The sequence below is a fragment of the Gracilinanus agilis genome, chromosome 5 (assembly GCF_016433145.1).
Source record: "Gracilinanus agilis isolate LMUSP501 chromosome 5, AgileGrace, whole genome shotgun sequence".
Taxonomy (NCBI): domain Eukaryota; kingdom Metazoa; phylum Chordata; class Mammalia; order Didelphimorphia; family Didelphidae; genus Gracilinanus; species Gracilinanus agilis.
Window position 1 is genome coordinate 178,418,522 of NC_058134.1, and position 19,891 is coordinate 178,438,412.

General features: G+C 36.6%; 1 protein-coding gene across 1 annotated transcript in view; it reads right to left on the reverse strand.

Moving 5' to 3' along the window:
• ITIH2 (inter-alpha-trypsin inhibitor heavy chain 2) overlaps positions 1-19,891 on the reverse strand; it is a 46,979-nt gene that overhangs the window by 12,847 nt on the left and 14,241 nt on the right. The window contains exons 8-15 of the mRNA XM_044677853.1: positions 18,477-18,605; positions 15,769-15,885; positions 13,712-13,880; positions 12,463-12,588; positions 10,698-10,879; positions 8,071-8,256; positions 4,984-5,123; positions 1,136-1,308 (exon numbers count right to left, since the gene is read on the reverse strand). Coding sequence (XP_044533788.1) covers positions 1,136-1,308; positions 4,984-5,123; positions 8,071-8,256; positions 10,698-10,879; positions 12,463-12,588; positions 13,712-13,880; positions 15,769-15,885; positions 18,477-18,605 — 1,222 coding nt within the window. The remainder of the gene's footprint in view (positions 1-1,135; positions 1,309-4,983; positions 5,124-8,070; positions 8,257-10,697; positions 10,880-12,462; positions 12,589-13,711; positions 13,881-15,768; positions 15,886-18,476; positions 18,606-19,891) is intronic.

Sequence of the window (19,891 nt, forward strand, 5' to 3'; positions counted from 1 at the left end):
AATTGTAGATTTTTAGGCATCTAGAACCACAGGATTGGTGGTTATAGTAAAAGGAGATTTCTCATCTCTTGATTAACATGATTAATTTAATTTATCAGTCTAATTAATTAATTAAATTATTTAGGAACAGAAGCTAGAAGGTAATATAGAAAATATGATCAGCAATGCCCAGCACAAAAGAAAAGTGTTTTAATAATGAGTATGGAAGAAGGCTTATCTTAGCTGGGCAGTTCTAGCTCTGTAGGCATTTTCCTAATTCTGATACTATGTATTTATCTAGCAATCCTCACATCTTAATTTGGTTTTCCAGGTATGATGCCCTAATGAAGAGAGATGTTCCAATTATAAAATATTTAATTGGCTTTCTGATACAAATCATTCTCTTCTTTTCCAAAGCCTCGATCACTTCCAAATCATTTGATCATCAAGGAAATGAGAAAAAATGATTTTGGAGAGAGTAGTGGCCCAACACACTCTTTGACCAAGTGACTCTTTCCTTGTTGTTATTCCTAGAACAAGATACTTTATCTCCTGACTCTAAGCATTTTCACGGTTTGTTCTCCAGTCATTAGAATTCTCTTCTTCCTTCTGGCTTCTTTCAAGTTCCAGCTAAAATCCTACCTTCTACTGGAAGATTTTTCTAACCCTCCTTAGTTCTAGTGACTTTCTTCTGTTGATTATTTCCAATTTATACTGTATATATCTTGTTCACACATATTTGTTTGCATGCTGTCTCCCTCATTAAACTGTGAGGTCCTTGAGAGCAGGGATTGTCTTTTGCCTTTTTTGTATTTATTGACTGATTGACTGAGCTCATAAGATTATTTCATTGTTATCAACTACAGTTAATGTGCCCTCTTGCATTAAGGAGGCTGAAAAGATAAATAGCATTTCTTGTGATATGTGCAGATGTTTCTTGAATGTGTTTTATAGATGTTAGTCACAAAGAAAAAAGGGGAAAAAAGGAGTAAACAATAGAGTAACCACTCCAAAGTAAACCATAATGAACAGTTGGAGTACCTACTGACATAGGCCAAAAATGGCAACAGCTTTAAAGTGATACAGAATTGCCTAGCATTTGACTCAGGGCCAAAGAGATAGTCTCTATGTTCCTGGACTAAACAGAAACACTGACCCCGACAGCAAGGTTTTTTTTGGTCCATCGGAGCATCAGCCAGCATCCTCTCATTCCCATCAGCACTTTCAATCAGCATGGCAGTAAGTGGACTCACAACATGGTGGTCCAAAGACATCTGCAGGATAGTTCTTGTTATTTTCTTTTTGTCAAAGTTTGTGGTGGCCAGGCTCCTATATTTTGGGGGGAAAACCCAAACAAACCATTACTAAAACATTCCAGCCTGAATTAGAGATTTATTTTGGGAATAGAAATCTGGGTCCAAATCTAGACCCAAGTTAAGTTGGCTTTTAGGTTTGTGGAGGAAATGCTTAATTGATTGCTGCCATGATATAATGATACAGTGCTTTATCAAGAGAGCACTATATGTGCTACTCATTTATTAATTAATCTTTTAAAAATAAGTTTTAATTGCTGTCTTCTAATTTTTACATAATCATACATTATCATTTTCCTTCTCAGCCATTCCATATGACAAATAGTATTTTTTTAAAGAGAAAAGCAATCAGCACAACTGAACAGAACCCAAATATATGTACAATGTAAAGCAACTGTGGACTTATACACACAAATGGGTGGGTTGGGAGTATCTTCTAATAGTTCTTCATTTAAGTTCTCCTTGATTGTTATAATTTTGTTATGCTTACTTTTGATGTTTTTGTCATGTCATGATTCCATTTACAATTGCTATAGTTATTTTGCATATTGTTTTCTTGGTTCTGCTTACTTCATTGCATCAGTTCATGTAGATCTTTTTATGCTTCTCTGTATTCACCACATACACAATTTTTTATAGGACTTCTCTTATAGGACAAGTACATTCATGTAACACAATTTGTTTAGCTACTCCCTAATCAATGTGCATCTACTTTGTTTCTAATTCTCTGCTATCACAAAAATAAGTATTTTGCAATATGTGGGGATTTTCTTCTTATCAATAGCTTCCTTGGAGTGTATTACTTCCCAGCAATATACTCTGGTTCAAAATGTTTTGCCACTTTATTTGTACAATTACAAATTGATTTCTGAAATGGTTATACCATTTCACAGCTCCACAGTGATATATTAGCCCCTCCAACATTGACTACTGCAATTTTTTCTGCTCATCTTTGCCTATTTTCAGGGTATGTTATTAATTAATCTTGAGCCAGCCCATTTTGCCTTTATAGAAAGGGATGAGTGATTTCATCAAGGAGACCAAGCCCATGGATTCATAACCTTATTTCCACCACAGACTCACTCAACAATGCTTTAACAAAGAAACAATTATACACCTAATTTATCTGATTTATTTCCTATATACTAACTCATTTTCATTTTGACTATTGATAATGACAATATTTAGAAGCAAATGTATACAATATAAATTTATCGACTTTGTAGGATTAGTCAAATAAAAACAAAGTTCATCTGGAGAAGCAAAGTTCTCAAGGGAAATAATGAAAAAAAAAGGAAGGAATAGACCAACCATTACCAAATCTCCAAATTACACAATTTGAAGCAATAACTATCACGACTATTTGATAATGTTATATGCACAATCTGGGATGAGATGGATGCCACCTTGAATGACAGGGATGGCAGTTGAGCATTTGGAATGTTCCCAGGTGCTGTAAGCCAGGGGCAAACGTCAGTTAGCCCCACCCTATATATACCCCCTCACAGCTACATTGGAGGAAGTCTCTAGACTCAGAGGCTCAGAACTGGAGATCTCAGATCTCTGAGTTGAGACTTGAGCAAGCCTCTGTGGTTCAATCTGGGCAGTGGGTAGCTAAAGGGTGGTTGAAGGGTGGCCGGGTGGTTGAAGAAGAAGAGGGAGGAAAAGCCTGAATCTATTTCCTTGCTAGACTGTGAGAGCTAATGAACCATCAACACTATTGGTGAGAGAGCTGAGAGAATAAAGACAATCAATATTTATCTACAGCAATAACCTTCCCTATTCTCTGGCTTGGCTGTGGTCGAGTCTGGCCAGAGCTAGAGAGAGGGTGAAGATATCAAGCCTCCACACCAGCTTAGTAGCCTCCAATCCTGATTATTAATTAATTTAATAGATAATAGAGCAATAGGGTTTCCAATCCCCAATCCTTGATTTTGTTATCCTTTCCCTACCTATAGATAAAACAGCGTTCAATAACATGTACCTTCCTGAGTGGTCTTTCTATCATGGCCCTTGGGAAGGGAGTTCAAATATGCAGTCAGAACCTGATCATTATCCAAAGCTGATCAATAGCCCATTACCAATCTATCCAGCCCCAACTTGGGCATAGAGAGGTTAACCATCCACCTAACCTTTTAAGGGTCCTTACTTGGGTAGCTGTTAAAGGAATTGCTGACAGGTTATCAACCAAACCTGTCAGGGAGAAGGGGATAATTTACAACAGCAGCCAAGGTGAGAGGAGTAGGTGTTCCTCCCCACTAACTGCAGTTAAGGAGATCATAGACAGATACACATTATCACCATCATTATATATACACATATCCATCTCTACCCACATATTTCATTAACAATAATAATGTCTAACAGTTATATAGTGCTTACTTTGTGCCAAGCACTGTGCTAAGTGCTTCATTATTTAAAAAAACACAACAGAAAAATTGATTGGTGGAACAGATTAGCTATGAATTGGTTCAGTTGCTATAGAAAACAATTTTGATTCACTAAAATGTTCTTAAATTCTATATGCTCCCTGACCCACAAATATTCCTATTAGGCATACTCCAGTGAGGTCAAGGACAGAATGAAAGAACTCATATATACATAAATATTTATAGCAGCACATTTTATTGTAGCACAGAACTGGAAACAAAATTGATACAATATTGAGGAGGAACTTTTAAATTCACGATTGGTTGTTGATTTTTGTCAGAATTCTGAGTACAGCAATTTTTTTACTACCTACCAGTTGAAAAAAATGTATGTCCTTCCCGTCTTTGTAAAAGTGTGGGACTATAGGTATGGAATATTATATATACTGTGGGGCATGACTGATATATTAGTTGTTTTTTGTTGAATTTTTTAAACTGTTGCAAGGGATGGCTTTCTGTTAAGAGAAGTGGGTAGCATGTATTCAGAAGTTAAGGTGATGTAAAAACAAAAGATATCAATAGAAATACGATTAAAACAAAAGTGAATGGGAATAGCTATAAGACTCCGGAATATATATTTAACAAAGAAGTTTGTGGAATCTCCTTCTCTGGTAATCTCCAAGATTTTGGTACATGCCTCTTTGTATGGAGTGAAGAGTATAGCCATAGCTCAAAATGGGAGGTGAGTGGCAGAGTAGATTAATACTAGATACCCTTTCAATCTTGATTTATAATTTTTCAAAATCAGAATCCAAAACATGTCAGTGCAGTTATGTTTTCAGTATGATGTAGTCCTGGAATTAAAGAGTCCTGGTCTTCCAAGTCTGATGATTTGAATTCAAATCTCTACTGTGATTTTCTTTTTGGTCCCAAGTAGAATGTTTAACTTCAATGAGTCTTGGTTTACTCATTTGTAAAATGGAGATGCTAAAATTTTTATTATCTACCTTTCAGAATTGTCTTAAATAATATGCTTTGTAAACTGTAAAGTTATTCTTCAATGTTAGAATTAAAAAATGAACCTAACTCATTCATAGAATTGGGTGAAGCTTCAACCATCTACAAGCATTTATCAAATTCCTACTATGTGCCATCACTTAGTTAGATATTTGGGGAAAAATACTTATCCAAACTGTTTGCTATTAATTTGTAACTCCTGTGTATCTTCTTTTGGGGAATTATGTGAAAATTTCTGATTTGCATATCAAGGAAATATCCCAAGAAAACAGTTATTACTTTGTGAAATGCTCTTCCCTGCTTACCTTTCGGCTAGAAGTTGATTGATGGTTAGATAAGCCCACAATTTCCTGGTGAAATCAGGATCTGCATGCTTGTCCTTTGACAAGAAGGCATCCAAGCCCTCCATTTCTGCCAGAGTATCCATGACTAACTGTGCATTGGCCTGGAGGACAAAAAGTTCAATGGAAATAAGTCCAAAGAAGTCTATCAGTTGCCATTTCACCATCTATGGTATGTAGAGTGACTATGGTGTGGTGGTGATAGTAATAGTCTTTTTTTTTAGGAAGATTTTAAAGGAGCAAATAGCACCAAACAATCCCCTCCTGCCCCATTAAAGATTAGGTATACAATCACAAGTCAGAATGCTGGATCAGTAAACGTTCATTTTGCAAACTTCCCTGGATCTCTGAGTGCCAGTTTTTGGATTTCAATTCTGCCCAGAGACATCAAACAGCAGTATTGGTTCTTTGACCCAGACCTGCCATTTCCAGCAGAGTGGGGATTCCTAGTGAGAAAACTCCCTTTAACAGTAGTGATCAACAACAATCCTGTAATTTATAGACTTAGAGAGTTGCCCAGGGGAAATGAGTGATTAAATAACTCATTTAACTTATACAGTAGGAACCCACATCTGTGAGATACTTCCAAGACATTCCTGGATGGCCGATCTGGATATAATTTGTTAACTGTGGGTAACTGGAGATAAGCTGTTAAGTTTGGGTAACTGAATCAGCATGGATTGGAGGATAAGAGAGTGGGGGCACAATTGTATTATCAGGACCACTACTCTTGTGCTGTGGGGCCATTATTACAGGGTTGTTCCTGACTAGAGAAATCCTTCCTTGTTTAAAAAACAAACTGTTCCTGTATGTTGAAAGTGTTCCTGTCTACTCAGATCTGTAACCAGCTAGCAAAAAAACCTGTCAGTGTTGGTGAAGGCCAGAAACCAACTCCGGCCTGGTCCAACTAGGGTTGAACTCAGCCATAAAGGGTTCACTCTGAAGTTAAAAAATAAAAAAAAAAAAGGACCAACTGAAAGAAAGAATAACAATAAACTAACAGAAACTCAGGGAAATAGGGAAATAGGTTGGGAATGAATGAGAAAACAACAGTACAACTACACAGTTGCTTAAGGAGAGATAACACAGTGGGGAAACAAACAGTAACTGAAAATCAATATAGCCAGGGAAAACAGTTTTAACAGTGGGATCTTGATGGCTGGGAAAGAGACTACCAGGAAGGTTTTATAAAAGGTTTGTTTAATGTTTGATAAGGACAGGGAAGGAGGGAGAAGGTTAGCTAAAATCTTAATGTCTATGACCAACTGTCAAAAGAATTTTGGTTTGGGATTGGCTACACTATACTAACTCAGACAGCCAGCACTGACAGGGTTGCAGAGGGAAAGGGGATTTTGGGAATCTCACAAAACACGTCCAAAATTATATCTAGTTGTTATTTGGACACAGAACACTTCTGACACAGCGAGTTAATCCAAAGAGGGCTAGGGAGTAAAGGGCTCTCCTGTTTGCCATCCACCAACAACAGTAAAAGCACCCAACTCTCCCTAGTTCTTGATTGAAGCTCAAACTCCTCTATTAAGATCCCAAAAATAGTTCACAGGCTTAGTTGAACAAATACTACAGCCTCCAGCACTCTCCCAGGTAGAAAACTGTCAACTCTCTCAGTGTCTGGGGACAAACCTCTCTGAACTTTCTGGGTTTAGAATGTTCACAGCCTCAGCCAGGTTTTAGCTTGGTCTGTCTGCTTTCACTATAATAAGTGAAATTATTGTAAATTGTAAATTACCTATAACAGAAGATACTAGAAGACCTGCTTCATCCTACAAATCAATCTGGGAAGATTAAATAGTGTCAGGCTAGTCAGGTTTGGGGATCTAGATAGACAGATTAGGGCCTTGGGAGCATCAAGATAAAGAAGATATCCCATGAGGGGTTTTATAAGGTGGGAGGATAGTGAGAACCCCTTAGAATTAGAGAACTCCTATTCTTTAATTCTCCCCTTCATAATACCTTGGCTTCAAAATAAATCCCTGTCCTGTTTTTTACCATCTTGTCTGGGAGATTGAAAAGCGCACTGGTCCCAGTGAAGGAAGAGAACTTGATTCTAAGACAGAAGGTGAGAGTTTTAAAAAAAGTAATGGCAGATATCATATTGTAATATGGAACCCATATGCTGTTGTATTATATGCACTTTTTTCTTGGAAATTAGCTATTTCTGGCTATCAATGTCAATTACTTTAACATTGTTATGTGAGAAATATTATTGGAAAATAGATCAGTCAATTTAAGACATCATCATATCTCGATAGTATGGATTATCTAAATTATTCTATCTATTGTTCCTGGAAGTTATGAAGGCAACCAGAAGGTTTTTATTTATATTTCAGTTTTTCTTTCCTTTCCTGAGGAGTCCTCCTAATAACATATGCCAAAGTTCTCCAAAATTCAAAAGACTACTCTTCTGTTTCTTAAAGTTAAAATGAAAAAAAATTGGAAAAATCTAGACATATGTAATATCTCTTCAAATTTTGGGATTGGTATTTCATGGAAGGAATGATATTCAGTGTGATTGGGAAGAAGGTATGTGCAGCCTTGTTCCTTTCTTCAATTCAGGATGGGGAAGGAGATCAATCAATCAATTGCAAGCGTTTTTTCTACTATTTATTACTACTATTTAGTCTACTGTATGGCAGGCATTTTGCTAGGCACGGGGAATTGAAAAATAAAAGGGAGACTGTCTCTTTCTTCAATTATGTTCTATATGAAGAGACAACATAGACATATAGAAGTATATGCAAAATGGATAGAATATAATTTTCTGTGGTGGGAGGGCACTAACAGCTGGGAAATCAGGAAAGGTCTCACGTAGAAGGTGGTCCTTGAACAGGTTTTTTTTTAAACCCTTACCTTCCATCTTAGAATCAATACTGTGTATTGGTACTAAGGCAGAAGAGTGGTATGGGCTAGGCAGTGGGGGTTAAGTGACTTGCCCAGGGTTGCACAGCTGGGAAGCATCTGAGGTGAACTGAGTTTTGAAAGAAATTTGGGGTTCTAATAAAAACCTTCAGCATCATAGCAAAGAAAACATACCGATGTAGCTGTGATGACACTTTCCACGTGGTCCAACTTATCAGGTTCAACTTTTCCCGCCACCACTATTTCTGAGCCTCCAAAATAGTTGTGGAAACTGTTCTGAGTGACATCTGTTACAGATTCCTGGGGATAGTTAAACTGAACATTTCGTAGCAGTGGCGTAGAGACCTGGTTGTAGAATTGCTATAAATGGGAGAAAAAGAAAGAAAACCATTACTTTCATATCAATCTAAATGTCTACAACAGATTTTCTACTGTGGACTTTCAGCCAATATCACTTTATTTATATTCTCATAGCATCTCCACTTCATCTATGGCTGTGACATGAGTAGGATATGAAGAAATACATATAATATTGATTAAACCTGCATAGGCTACTATGACAAGCTACTTGGAATAGTAGCTCATACTCAAAGCTAGGAAGACCTAGGTTCAAAGTCTTCATAATGTCCAGGGGAAGTGGATAAAATTATAAAATGACTTAGCTTGTTCTTGAATACAGAGATATATTATGACACCGTAAATGGATTGATCTATGTCCCAGTAACATTTTCTCCTATAACAAGATCTGCATCGCCTCTGACACACACTGGCTGTGTGATCCTAAGCAAGTTACTTAAACTCTCAGTGCTCTGGGCAACTCTTTAGCACTCTAAGTTGTAGAGAAGGGACTGATCAGCATTTATAAATGGAGTCTTCTCACCCAGAATTTCCCAACTGATGAAATCACAGATCCAGTTCCTACTCCTGGGAACAAGGTCTTACACCAGGTACTAAGATGGAGCCAGAGAAAGGGAAGTTGAGACTTACCAAGGAACATACATAGAGTCAAAGATGAAGACTTGATGAGATCTTTATCTCCTATTTACCCATCCTGGTATTGGCTCTGTTGAACCAAGTACAGGGAACTCATTGAAATGCTACTATATACATATATATACAAAAGGAAAGTTATCTGGAAAAAAACTTCCCCAAACTGGTATATCTTATTTCCCCCAAAATGGAAAATAATTTAGAGTTCAGAATTGGGCATTGCTAAGGAAAAGTGATTTTTTTTAACCCTTGCCATCTTTCTTGGAACTGGTTCCACATAAAAGATCAGTAAGGTCTGGGTAATTGGAGTTAAGTGACTTGCCTGGGGTCACACAGCAAGGAAGTGTCAGAAGCCAGGTTTGAACACTCATCTCTAGGCCTGGCTCTCACTCCACTGAGCTACCTAACTGCCCAAGGAAAGTGATTTTCTTTGTTTTGCAAGGCAATCTAATCTCAGGAGTAATCTCCAAAAAGCATTATTCCAAAAGAAATCATTTATGCTTAAAAGGTCTTCATAAATTTTAGTTTCATCTGTTTTGATTGACCATAACAGTACCAGGACCTTTGAGTAAGAACTGTGTGGTCTTATGATCATAGATCTAGAACAAGGGACCTCAGAGAGTGTCTATTCCAACGCCCCCATCTTGTAGATGAGGAAGCTGAGAACTAGGGAGATTTAGAAATATGCCCAAGGTTGAACAAGTGACAGGTTAATTCTTTTCTCCTGAGCTGGGTTGATGTAAAGGATGAAGTGGGAAGGAGCAGTTCTTTCTTCTCTAAGAGGGTTCCTTCTTGTACAAATGCTTTCCTTCTGCACCTGCTTCAATAACTGACATATTGCCAAAAGTGGAAGCAAGAGATACTTGGGTACACTAGAAGCTGCAGGTTCCTATGATTCTTTTGGACTGCTTGGGAGCAGCAGGAAGCAGCCTTCACCTGGCATTTTTAGATCTGGGACAGATTTATCAAAGATTAGAAACGGAGTGGAGAAGGAAAGGAAGTGCTTCTGACAGGGCTGTATTTCAGTGAGTCTAAGAGTGAGAGTTTAGGAGGTTTGGGAGAGTAACTTCAGTCTCAGGGAGTTGGAGGAGAATGGGAGAAACAGAGTCAGAAAGTGCAGAGCTTGAGACTTTGCAAGAGGGAGCCTAAATGTGAGCATTTGGCACAATTGTCAATAATCTCCTTTGCAGCAGAATTCTGCCTCTTAACGACATTCTCCTAGCTTCTGTTTAGGGTAGTTATTGTCTGGGAGAGGACAGGACCCAGGTCTTTGTGATGGCAGCATAGAAACAGAGCACTTTCTTGTGCATCTTATATCATCTCTGGTAAATGGTAAATGGTAAGCACCTTCTGGCATCACCAGAAGTGTGAAGTGAAGGGAAGGGAAGAATTGAAAACCCTTAGGTGAGAATCTCAGGAGCCTTGATTTCTAGACTTGACACTATAAGACAGCAAAGTGAATGAAGCACTGCTTGGCTTGGAGTTAAGAAAACCTGAGTTAAATTTTGCCTCAAACATTTACTAGCTATATAATCCAGTGGTTACCCTCATATTTCTAATCCATCAAATGGAGATAATAAGAGCACTTATATCACAGGGAAGTTGTAGGAGTCAAATAAAATAATGCATGCAAAGTGCTTTCCCAACTTAATGTATAAAATGCTTTATATATGTTATCTATTATTTTAGATTTTATGGATTTGACAGAAAGAGAATATCAAGAGTTTCCTATAATTCTCTTTATTAGGCACGTGCTGTTTCTTCATCAGCAGACACAATTAGTGAGGAAAGAAACTGGGATCAGTGGGTACCTTGAGCTGTAAAGAAGTGTCTTGGTTTCCATAAATTCTTTGGGCAACTCCATGGTTTTCTTGAGATAGCCTTTCCAAGAAGTCATAGTCAACATCAAACCCTATTCCCAAACTGAACAAGGAGATGTTATCTTGCATGCTTTGCTTGACATTCTTTTGGATTTGGGACAATTTTAGTTCACCTGAAATTGAGGGTGAGAGAGGGAAGAGAGAGATCAAAGAGCCTTGTTTAGTCATAAATTTTGTTTAAAAGAAATATAAATGGCAAATAAAAGTGAAAACATTGCAATTACTCATTTTTATCTCACTATAATAAAATGGTTTTCATTTTTAATTATTTTTATTTTTTCATTTTAATTATTTTTTCTTTTTCAAATAACAAATTTAAAAAAATCTGTCCTTCCTACTACTTTTTCTTACAACTGAGCAAATTTAAAAACAAAAGATAAAACTCCCCAATAAATCCCTTAATACATATCTACATATTCTGGAAAAATGAATTTCTTACTAGCCATGACAGAAAATAGATGTCTTCTCCTGCATCTTAACGATATTTCTGTCAGAAGGTGACTGATAGGTTTCATCTTCCTTCTTTTGGACTCATGGGGTTATCATTGTATAGATTAGAGTTTTAAAGTCTTTGAAATGTGTTTTTCTCTATAATCTTGTTATTTTATAAGTCATTCTTCTAGTTCTGTTCACAATGAAATATTTTCTATTATTTTCTCTCTGACCTCAGTTACCAGTGTCATTGAAAGCCACTGTTGTTACTGTTTGTTCTCATCATCTCAGCTTTATGGGAAGTAGGAGAAGTGGTAAACTTACATCGTAGGTAAATGACCTTTCCTATACCATCTAGAAGTCTTAAATCAGGAGCTTCTGAGATCCTGATCCAAAATTTATGGAAGGGTTTTTAATTTCTCTTACCTTCACCACAGAACCAGCTAGGTGACACAGTGGATAGGTGCCAGGCATGGAATCAGGAAGACTCATCTTCCTTAGTTCAAATCTGCCCTCAGCCTCTTACTCTGTGAGTGACTCTGAGTAAGTCACCTAGCCCCGTTTGCCTCAGTTTTCTCATTTGTCAAATGAGATAGAGAAGGAAATGGCAAATTGCTCTAGTATCTTTGCCAAGAAAATCCCCAAATGAGGGCATAAAGAGTAGGACATGACTGAAAACAACTGAACAACAACAACAATGAATCTTCATCCTTCTTACACTTCTATATTGATGGCATGGTATTATGAATATAAGGCCATAAAGTATTTAACATTCGTTAAAGAGAAATCTTCAGAGAGATGAGATAAGAAATATACCTGGAACTTCTCTGTGTACCACTGTCCCAAAGCCCAGTGCTTATACTGACAGAGGAAATTTCCCTCCAACAGTGCAGGTTGGCTCCTAATTTGCAATTTATACTCTTAGAAGGTTGCACAGGGCACCTAGAGAGTTAATGATCTGCCCAGGTTCAGTGAGGTCAGAAGCAGAATTTGAATTTAGTTCTTTCCACCTTCAAGACTTGTTCTCTAGCCACTATGCAAAACTGCCCCTCATTAATAAATGTTTACTGGATTTCAGAATTCAGCTCAACACATATTAAAAGCTCCATGGCAGAACTTTAGCAAATGTTGAATTGAAATGAATAGTACTATCCCCAAACAGGCAAATACAATCAGATCCCCCAGTTTTAGCCCATCACTTATTCTAGAAAGTTTGATAAGACAGTCAATGAAAACATTCATAATCACAGAGCTCTGAGCTTACCTACTGTTGGATCTCCATCAGAAACCAAAATAATTAAAGAGACTGAGTTAGGGTCCAACATCCCGAGGTTGCTGGCTTCATTCAAAATAAAAATTGCTCTCAAGAGAGCTTCGTTAATATTTGTGCCTGTTAAAAAAACAACACTGCTTAGTTGCACACTCTTTCCTCTCTCAAAAACAATCACACTGTTGATTCTAGGTTTCTTTTGTGATTACTTATGAATAATTTATCCATTGTCCAAATCCTATCTCTTTGCTTCCTCAGTGCCCCAGTTTTCAGAAGCTGGGCAAACTTCCACTTGAGGAGGGCATTCTCCATCTCTTTGTATTCTCATTTTGCTTTAGAAGTGTATTAGTACTTTCTGTGCCCCTTTTTACTGTGTAACGTACCCTAAATCAGCAATCTCAACAATTTTCTCCCTATTCCCTCCCTTCTCTTAGTAGCAATCATATATTTTGCTCAGATTAGTATGTAATGACTTCAGAAGGTCTTTGAGAAGAATTAAAATATAGATAGTAGTAGTGAAAATAGGTGAAAACTGTGAAAGCTTCAAACAAACATAAAATTTGGATCTGAAATCACTGATTGAAATCAACTTCTAAAATTTCAGCCTTCTGAGAGGAGTGACTTTTTTCTTATAGAATAAATAGTAAAAGATTGTAATTTCATTTATTATTTTAAATAGATACAAGTTTGTCCTTCCCTCTTTTTACCACCCCTATGAGACTTTAGCTAAAGTTAAAGACCTGGAGGAGACCTAAAGAACAATTGTACTATAAAGAGAATATGCTATTAAACTTTTCAAATGTCAGCCCCTTTCTATGGTAGGGATAATGTCTATTTTCCTTCTGAAGACCTCTTTACTTGCCAATATCTCTGCTCTTGTCAGGTACTCCTTCATATATATATGTGTGTGTGTGTGTGTGTGTGTGTGTGTGTGTGTGTGTGTGTGTATACACACACATAAGTATATATGTATATATTCACACACACATTTTTTTATGAGAAAATATTATTTTGGTTAAACATTTTATAAACTGGCACATTTTGTCCATGCAAAATACTCATAGATTGTACCCAAGTACTCCATCGTTTAAATACAAACCGAAGCCCTGACTCTAGATATTGGACAAAAGAAGCGTATGGGCATGAAGTAGATGTATAATGTTCTGCAATGCCCTCTGAAGCTTCTGGAATTGGACTTCAATGCTATTTTCTCACTGGGAATTGGGTCAAACCCACATCATACCCCCATTGGGCTGGATCTTCTCAATATACTTCTTGGCATCAGTGATCTGTGCTTTGGAGGCAAGAACTAAATCATCTCTCCAACTTCTGACATTGTGATTGAAATCCACCACTGAGAACTGGTCTTCAGCTCTTAAGTCATCCAATATGGTTTTCATTGCTTCAACAGTCTATTAAAAAATTGAAATGAGAAGTTTCTATCAAAGAAGTAAAAAAAAACCAATTTGAGTGATACTGAATCCATTTCTGTCTGTCCTCTGGGTACCCTCTCAGCCCCACTTTTTCTGGGAAGCCTTTTGTGACAATTCTAGCTAATATCTTTCTTTTCCCTGAGTTCTTTAAAAATACTGTTCATTGTGGTTTTTCTTTTTAATGGCTTCATCTGTATAAATCTTATTTCTCCATATAGGCAGCATGATACAACAGAAAGAGTACTAAATTTGGAGTCAAAGAATCTGAGTTCAGATCTTGGCTCAGATTCTTCTAATTTTGTGACATTAGGCAAATTGCTTGAACTCTGCAGATTTTGGATTCCTTGCAAAATAAGGACTAGATAAAATGATCATTAAAATTCCTGCCAGCTCTAAATTTGAGATCCTATGAGACTGCAAACTATCTAAAAGGATAAGTCATTTTTTTCTAGCTTGGTGTTAAACATATGATAGATGACCAAAATAAATGGGTAAATAAATGAATTTGGCAAAAGTCTAAATTTTCTTCTTTGCATTTTTCACATGTTTCTTAGATTATGTCAGCATGTACCTGTTCATGTTATTAAATAATTATTCTGTAGTTGTTTTTGGTGTATACATGCATTTTTTCTTTCTCTAGTTAAATTGCAATCTTTCAGAGAGGCACGTGGGACAAAAAGCCTGGGAGATAGAAGGTCTAGATTCATCCTATCCTAGTTTTACTATTTATCTTCAAGGTGACCTTAAGGAAATTATATATCCATTCTGAGTCTTTGTTTCCTCTTTTGTAAAATGGGGAAAATTTTTGTATTGCCTGGCTCACGGGGTTGTGCTGTTGGTGTTCAGTCATGTCTGACTCTTTGTGACTTTGTGGACCACAGAATACCAACACTGTTCAAGGAGTTTTCTTGGCAAAGATATTGGAATGATTTGCCATTTCCTTCTCCAGTGGATTAAGGCAGACAGAGATTAGGTGACTGCCCAGGGCCACATAGCTATTAAATATCTAAGATCAGATTTGAACTCAGGTCTTTCTGACTCCAGCTGGCACTTTCAGTCACCTGGTTGTCTTTTCCTAGGGTTGTAGTGGAGCTCAAGTGAGATGGTGCATGTAAATCACTTTCTAAAAGCTAGCTGTAGTAGTAGTAGAAATAATAATAATAATAATAATAATAAACTGAAAATTATATTGCACTTTATTTAATACTTTTCCATAGCAGGTTTGTTGTAAGGAAAAAGTCCCTAACAATATAATGTATCCAAAACTGGAATCAATTGCATTGGGAGGTAGTGAGTTACCTATCACTTAAGGCCATCAAAAGAGCCTTGATGACCACTTGTCTGGTGTATTGTGATGGTAATTCTTTTTTGGGTTTTGAGTTGAACAATACTATGATCCATGGAAGTCTATTTCAACAACACAGTTCTATAGTTCTGGATTCCTAAGTACTGAGGGAATGCGGAATAAAGAAGAAATCATTTAGGTGGAGTTAGTTTGTGATGGCTTTTTGGAGAAGATGAATTTTCAACTTAGTCTTGAAGGAAAACATGGATATGAGTATAAGGAGGAAAAAATATTTTAGATGGGGGAATTATTTGAAGATTGGCTTGGCTGTACCAGGAATGTTCCAAAGAAGCATATAATTCCAAGAAGACAATTCATATAACCTTTAAAGTTCTTCAAGGAACAGGAATTGCGTATTTGCAATTATGGAATCTGAGGGTCCATTAGCCTTTTTGCATAACCGTGTGTGTGTGTGTGTGTGTGTGTGTGTGTGTGTGTATATGGGGCAAAGAAGGGCAGGTATGTCTCCTTGCTCATTACATCCATGACTGGCCTTGTAGTCACTACCTATAAAGTACTCACTTGTTTCATTTTAATTCCCCACATGGATCCACTGACATCAATGACAAAAAGGATATTTTTAGGAATTGGATCCAAGTTTTCAGGAGCAAAGAAATGAACAAAATAACCATTGAAAACCTGTAAAAGAATGAAATCCCAGTCACTAGGCCTGTTTTTAGGGATAAATAATGATCACATCAACAATTCTAAAACACTCAGTTTAGCATGAAATAGTCTTTAGAAGGAAAAGCCATACTTCTTAGAAATAATTTACTCCTAAGTTCTTCGGTATTCTGGTCAAAGGCCAATGAGTTGTTTTTCCTAAAAAAAGTCATAAGTCTAAAAAATAATAGAAAGAGAAGTAATCTTGAGTTTTTATGTGGGTCTGATCACGCTATAAAGATAAAATCTGCATAATTGCATTGCATTCTGTTTTTCAGATAAATGTCAATTGCTTGCTTTTGAAATTAAAAAACGCTTATGTATAGGAAATGGACATATTGGGAGAAATGGACCATTACTCATTAATCTTCTCAGCAATTCTCTGAAGTATTACTTGAAATGTTAATATACTGCATACTTATCATAATCTTTATTGCTTTAGATTTAATATAAATCTCCTTTATGATAGGCACTAGCCATTCTGTTTTGATCTAGTACCCAAGGAGCCTTTTTCATTTGAGAAAGAAAAAAAAAATCTCAAGTTAATGAAATTCCACATTTTCACAAACGGCCTCCACAGTAGCTGTTCTGCTCCTTCCATATCATACCTCTTGCTATCTAAAAATCTTCTTGGAAAATCCCAAACAGTATCTAAGTATTATTTTGGGACTATGTCTTCCATTCCACAACTTTACTGAAATCTTTTTTTTCAAAAGTCAACAGTGACTTCCTAATTGCCAAGTCCATTGATTCCACTGTAGAATGAGTTCATCAAATTCAGTTCAATTCCATTTCATCCTATGCAATAAAGATTTATTAAATCCCTACTCCTCATATTGAATTGACCATTCTTTAAACCCAGTCGAGAAGCTTCCTTCTCCACAAAATCTCTCTTGATATCCATCATCAGAAATGACTTTCCCTATCTCAGCCTTCACAGAATACAACTTTGCATTTTGATGGGAAAAAAGTCATCAGTGGTAGGTGACTCCTCACTGGATGACAGAGACTGGATTCAAAAGGAATTTGATAGACTAGAACAGTGGACTGAATCTAATAAGATTAAATTCAATAAAGATAAATGTAAAATCATGTGCTTGAGTACAAAGTCAACTTTACAAGTATGAGGTGAGGTAGACATGACTAAATAATGGCTGTTCTAAAAAAATCCAGGAGTTGTAGTGGATTGTAAGCTCAATATGAGATAGCAATATAATATGGCAGCCCAAAAAAGCTAATGAAATCTTGGACTGTGTTAAGAGGGACATAGCTTCCAGGAATAGAAGGGAGATACTCACATTTCACTCTGACTTCATTAAACAACATACAGAGTAATATGTTCAATTCTGGGGGTCACAGTTTACGAGTGGATATTGATATGAGGATGAACAGAGGAGGATAACCAGAATGGAGATAAAGATCACTTGAAAGAACTGGGCAAGGGGGGCAGCTAGGTAGCACAGTGGATAGTGTGCCAGGTCTGAAGATGAGAAGTTCTGAGTTTAAATCTGATCTCAGTCAATTCCTAGCTGTGTGACCTTAGGCAAGTCACTTAACCCCAATTGCCTAGCCCTTATCACTTTTATCTTTTGGGACCAATAAGGAGTATTGATTTTAAGATGAAAGGTAGAGGTTAAAAAAAATGAAAGAAAAAACTGGGCAAGTTTAGCCTGGGGATGAGAAGACCTGGAAGGTAGTGTGGGAGAAACATGATTTCTGTCTTCAAGTATTTGAAGGGATGTCATGTGGAGGAAAGAATAGACTTATTCTGTTTGGACCCATAAGGCTTAATCAAGAGTAAAAAGTAGAAGTTCCCAAGAAGTAAAAATTTGGGTTTGATGTCAGGAAAAAAATTTCCTAATAAGAAAAGGCATCAAAAATAGAATGATATGTCTTGAGAAGTGATGGGGTTCCTTAGTAATTCTCATTCAAAGACTGGATTATCACTTGTTGAGAATATTATAATGGTGATTCCTTTCATATATGTTTTGGACTACATGGCTGCTGAGGACCTCCCAGCTCTCAAATTCTTGGATTCTGGGATTCCTTCATGTGCTTATTGTGAATTATCCAGATTTACATGTCTGTCTCCTGGAATGTGAATTACTTGACAACAGATACCATGGTTTAATCTAAATTTCTATCATCTACAGTGCTTAATAAATAATGGACACATGCACATATTAGACATTTGGTAAATATTTGCTTATTCAATTGGATTGAATCTGATGAATTATCATTTTTCAATTTTGATCCCTGGTTTGACCCTTATCTCATGCTCCATAGCCTGTTTCTTTCATCTTTATATCATCCTATAGGAAATATAAAGCCCTTTATTATCCTCAGTGATAACCCCTCTATATTGTGTTTCCTTCAAACTCCATATCAAATTCTCTTCATCTGAAAAATTTAATTCAGGAGACAGAATAGAGAATTACAATTCTCAATCTTCTCTAAAGTCTGTGGATCTGAGAATTCTTTGAAATGGGATCCCAGGCCACCAAATCATGGTCTTTCTGCATTGTAAGTATTCTAGAGACTTCAAGATAGGGAAGTCATGTACTTACTTCAAGTTCACCAGCTTTCTTTTCTCTGTCCACATCATACTTGATGACTAACTGTCCATCTACTGCAGTCTCAGAACAGTTGGAGCATTTTCTTTGTTGATCTACTGTTGGTTTAAAGGAAACATGTGCCTAAAAAAGAACAGCAACATAAATGTAAAATCCTTAATGACCTGACTTATAACTACTCCCTTCTATGTACTTTGTGATTCAATGATATTGAGTTCCTTGCTGTTCCTCTCATGGGACATTCCAATTCCTGATTCTGAGCATTCTCTTTAGTTGTCTTTCATTTCTGTAATCTTTTTTCTCATCATCTTTGTCCCCTAGCTTCTCTGGCTTCCTTCAAGTCTTGGCTAAAGTCTTACCTTCTGCAAAAAGCCTTTCCCAGTCCTCTTCAATCTTAGTGCCTTCAGTCTGAGGTTATTTTCCAATTTATTTTGCTTATATCTTGTTTGTACATAGCCACGGGCACGTTTTTCTCTCTCATTAGAATGTGAACTCTTTGGCTTTTCTTGTATCCTCAGCACTTAGTACAGTGCCTGACACATGGCAGATCCTTAATAAATACTAAATGACTGGCCTCTTCCAATTCAGGAAGAATAAATTCATGTCAAGACATGCTGGCTTAATTAATGGTGCTGAAGGAGTATTATGCCTTCTAGCATGCATAGGTGAAATGGTTCTAACTAGTAACTATTTCACATAAGAAGTGGACTTGGAGTTGGAAAATCTGAATCTTAGTTCTAACAATATTAGGAAATAACCCAAATGCCATTGGAACTGAGGTTGGAACAAGACACATCAACATGGATAAGAAAAGAAGCAGACCCAAATAAGAAACAAAACAAGATAATGAAACTTAACAATCTGAGTAACTCTAGGTAAACTATTTCACCTTTCTGAGCCTTAGTTTCTTCCCCTGTAAAATAAGAAAAATATTTATACTACCTACTTCATTAGGTAACAAACTCTGATCTTTCAAGGTAGAAGAAAGCACTTTATAAAAATTAAAGCATTAAATAGATGTCAGTTACTATCATGGTTATAATGGCCCAGCATATACTCCCCAAAGATGCTATTTATAGGGAACGTATATAAATATTTACCAGTTTCCTCTCTTTACTTTCTAAAGAATGTAAGAGAACTATTTTTACTAGTGGCTATACTGCCTTTCTGAGAAACAATCTCTCACCAACCATGTTGGGGGTAGAATAAAGCTGGACGACTGCTATAATTGTTGAAGATCAACCAGCTTACATGAAAATTTTAAGTTTTACTAAAGCTATGTAAGCTGAGGCCCAAAAAGAAAGTCAGTGGTCAGGTTGGAAATAGATTTCTGGTAATTCTGTTCTTAATTTACCATTGTGATTTAGACTAGACTACACTTGTACCCCATTAATTCATATTTGGAAGTT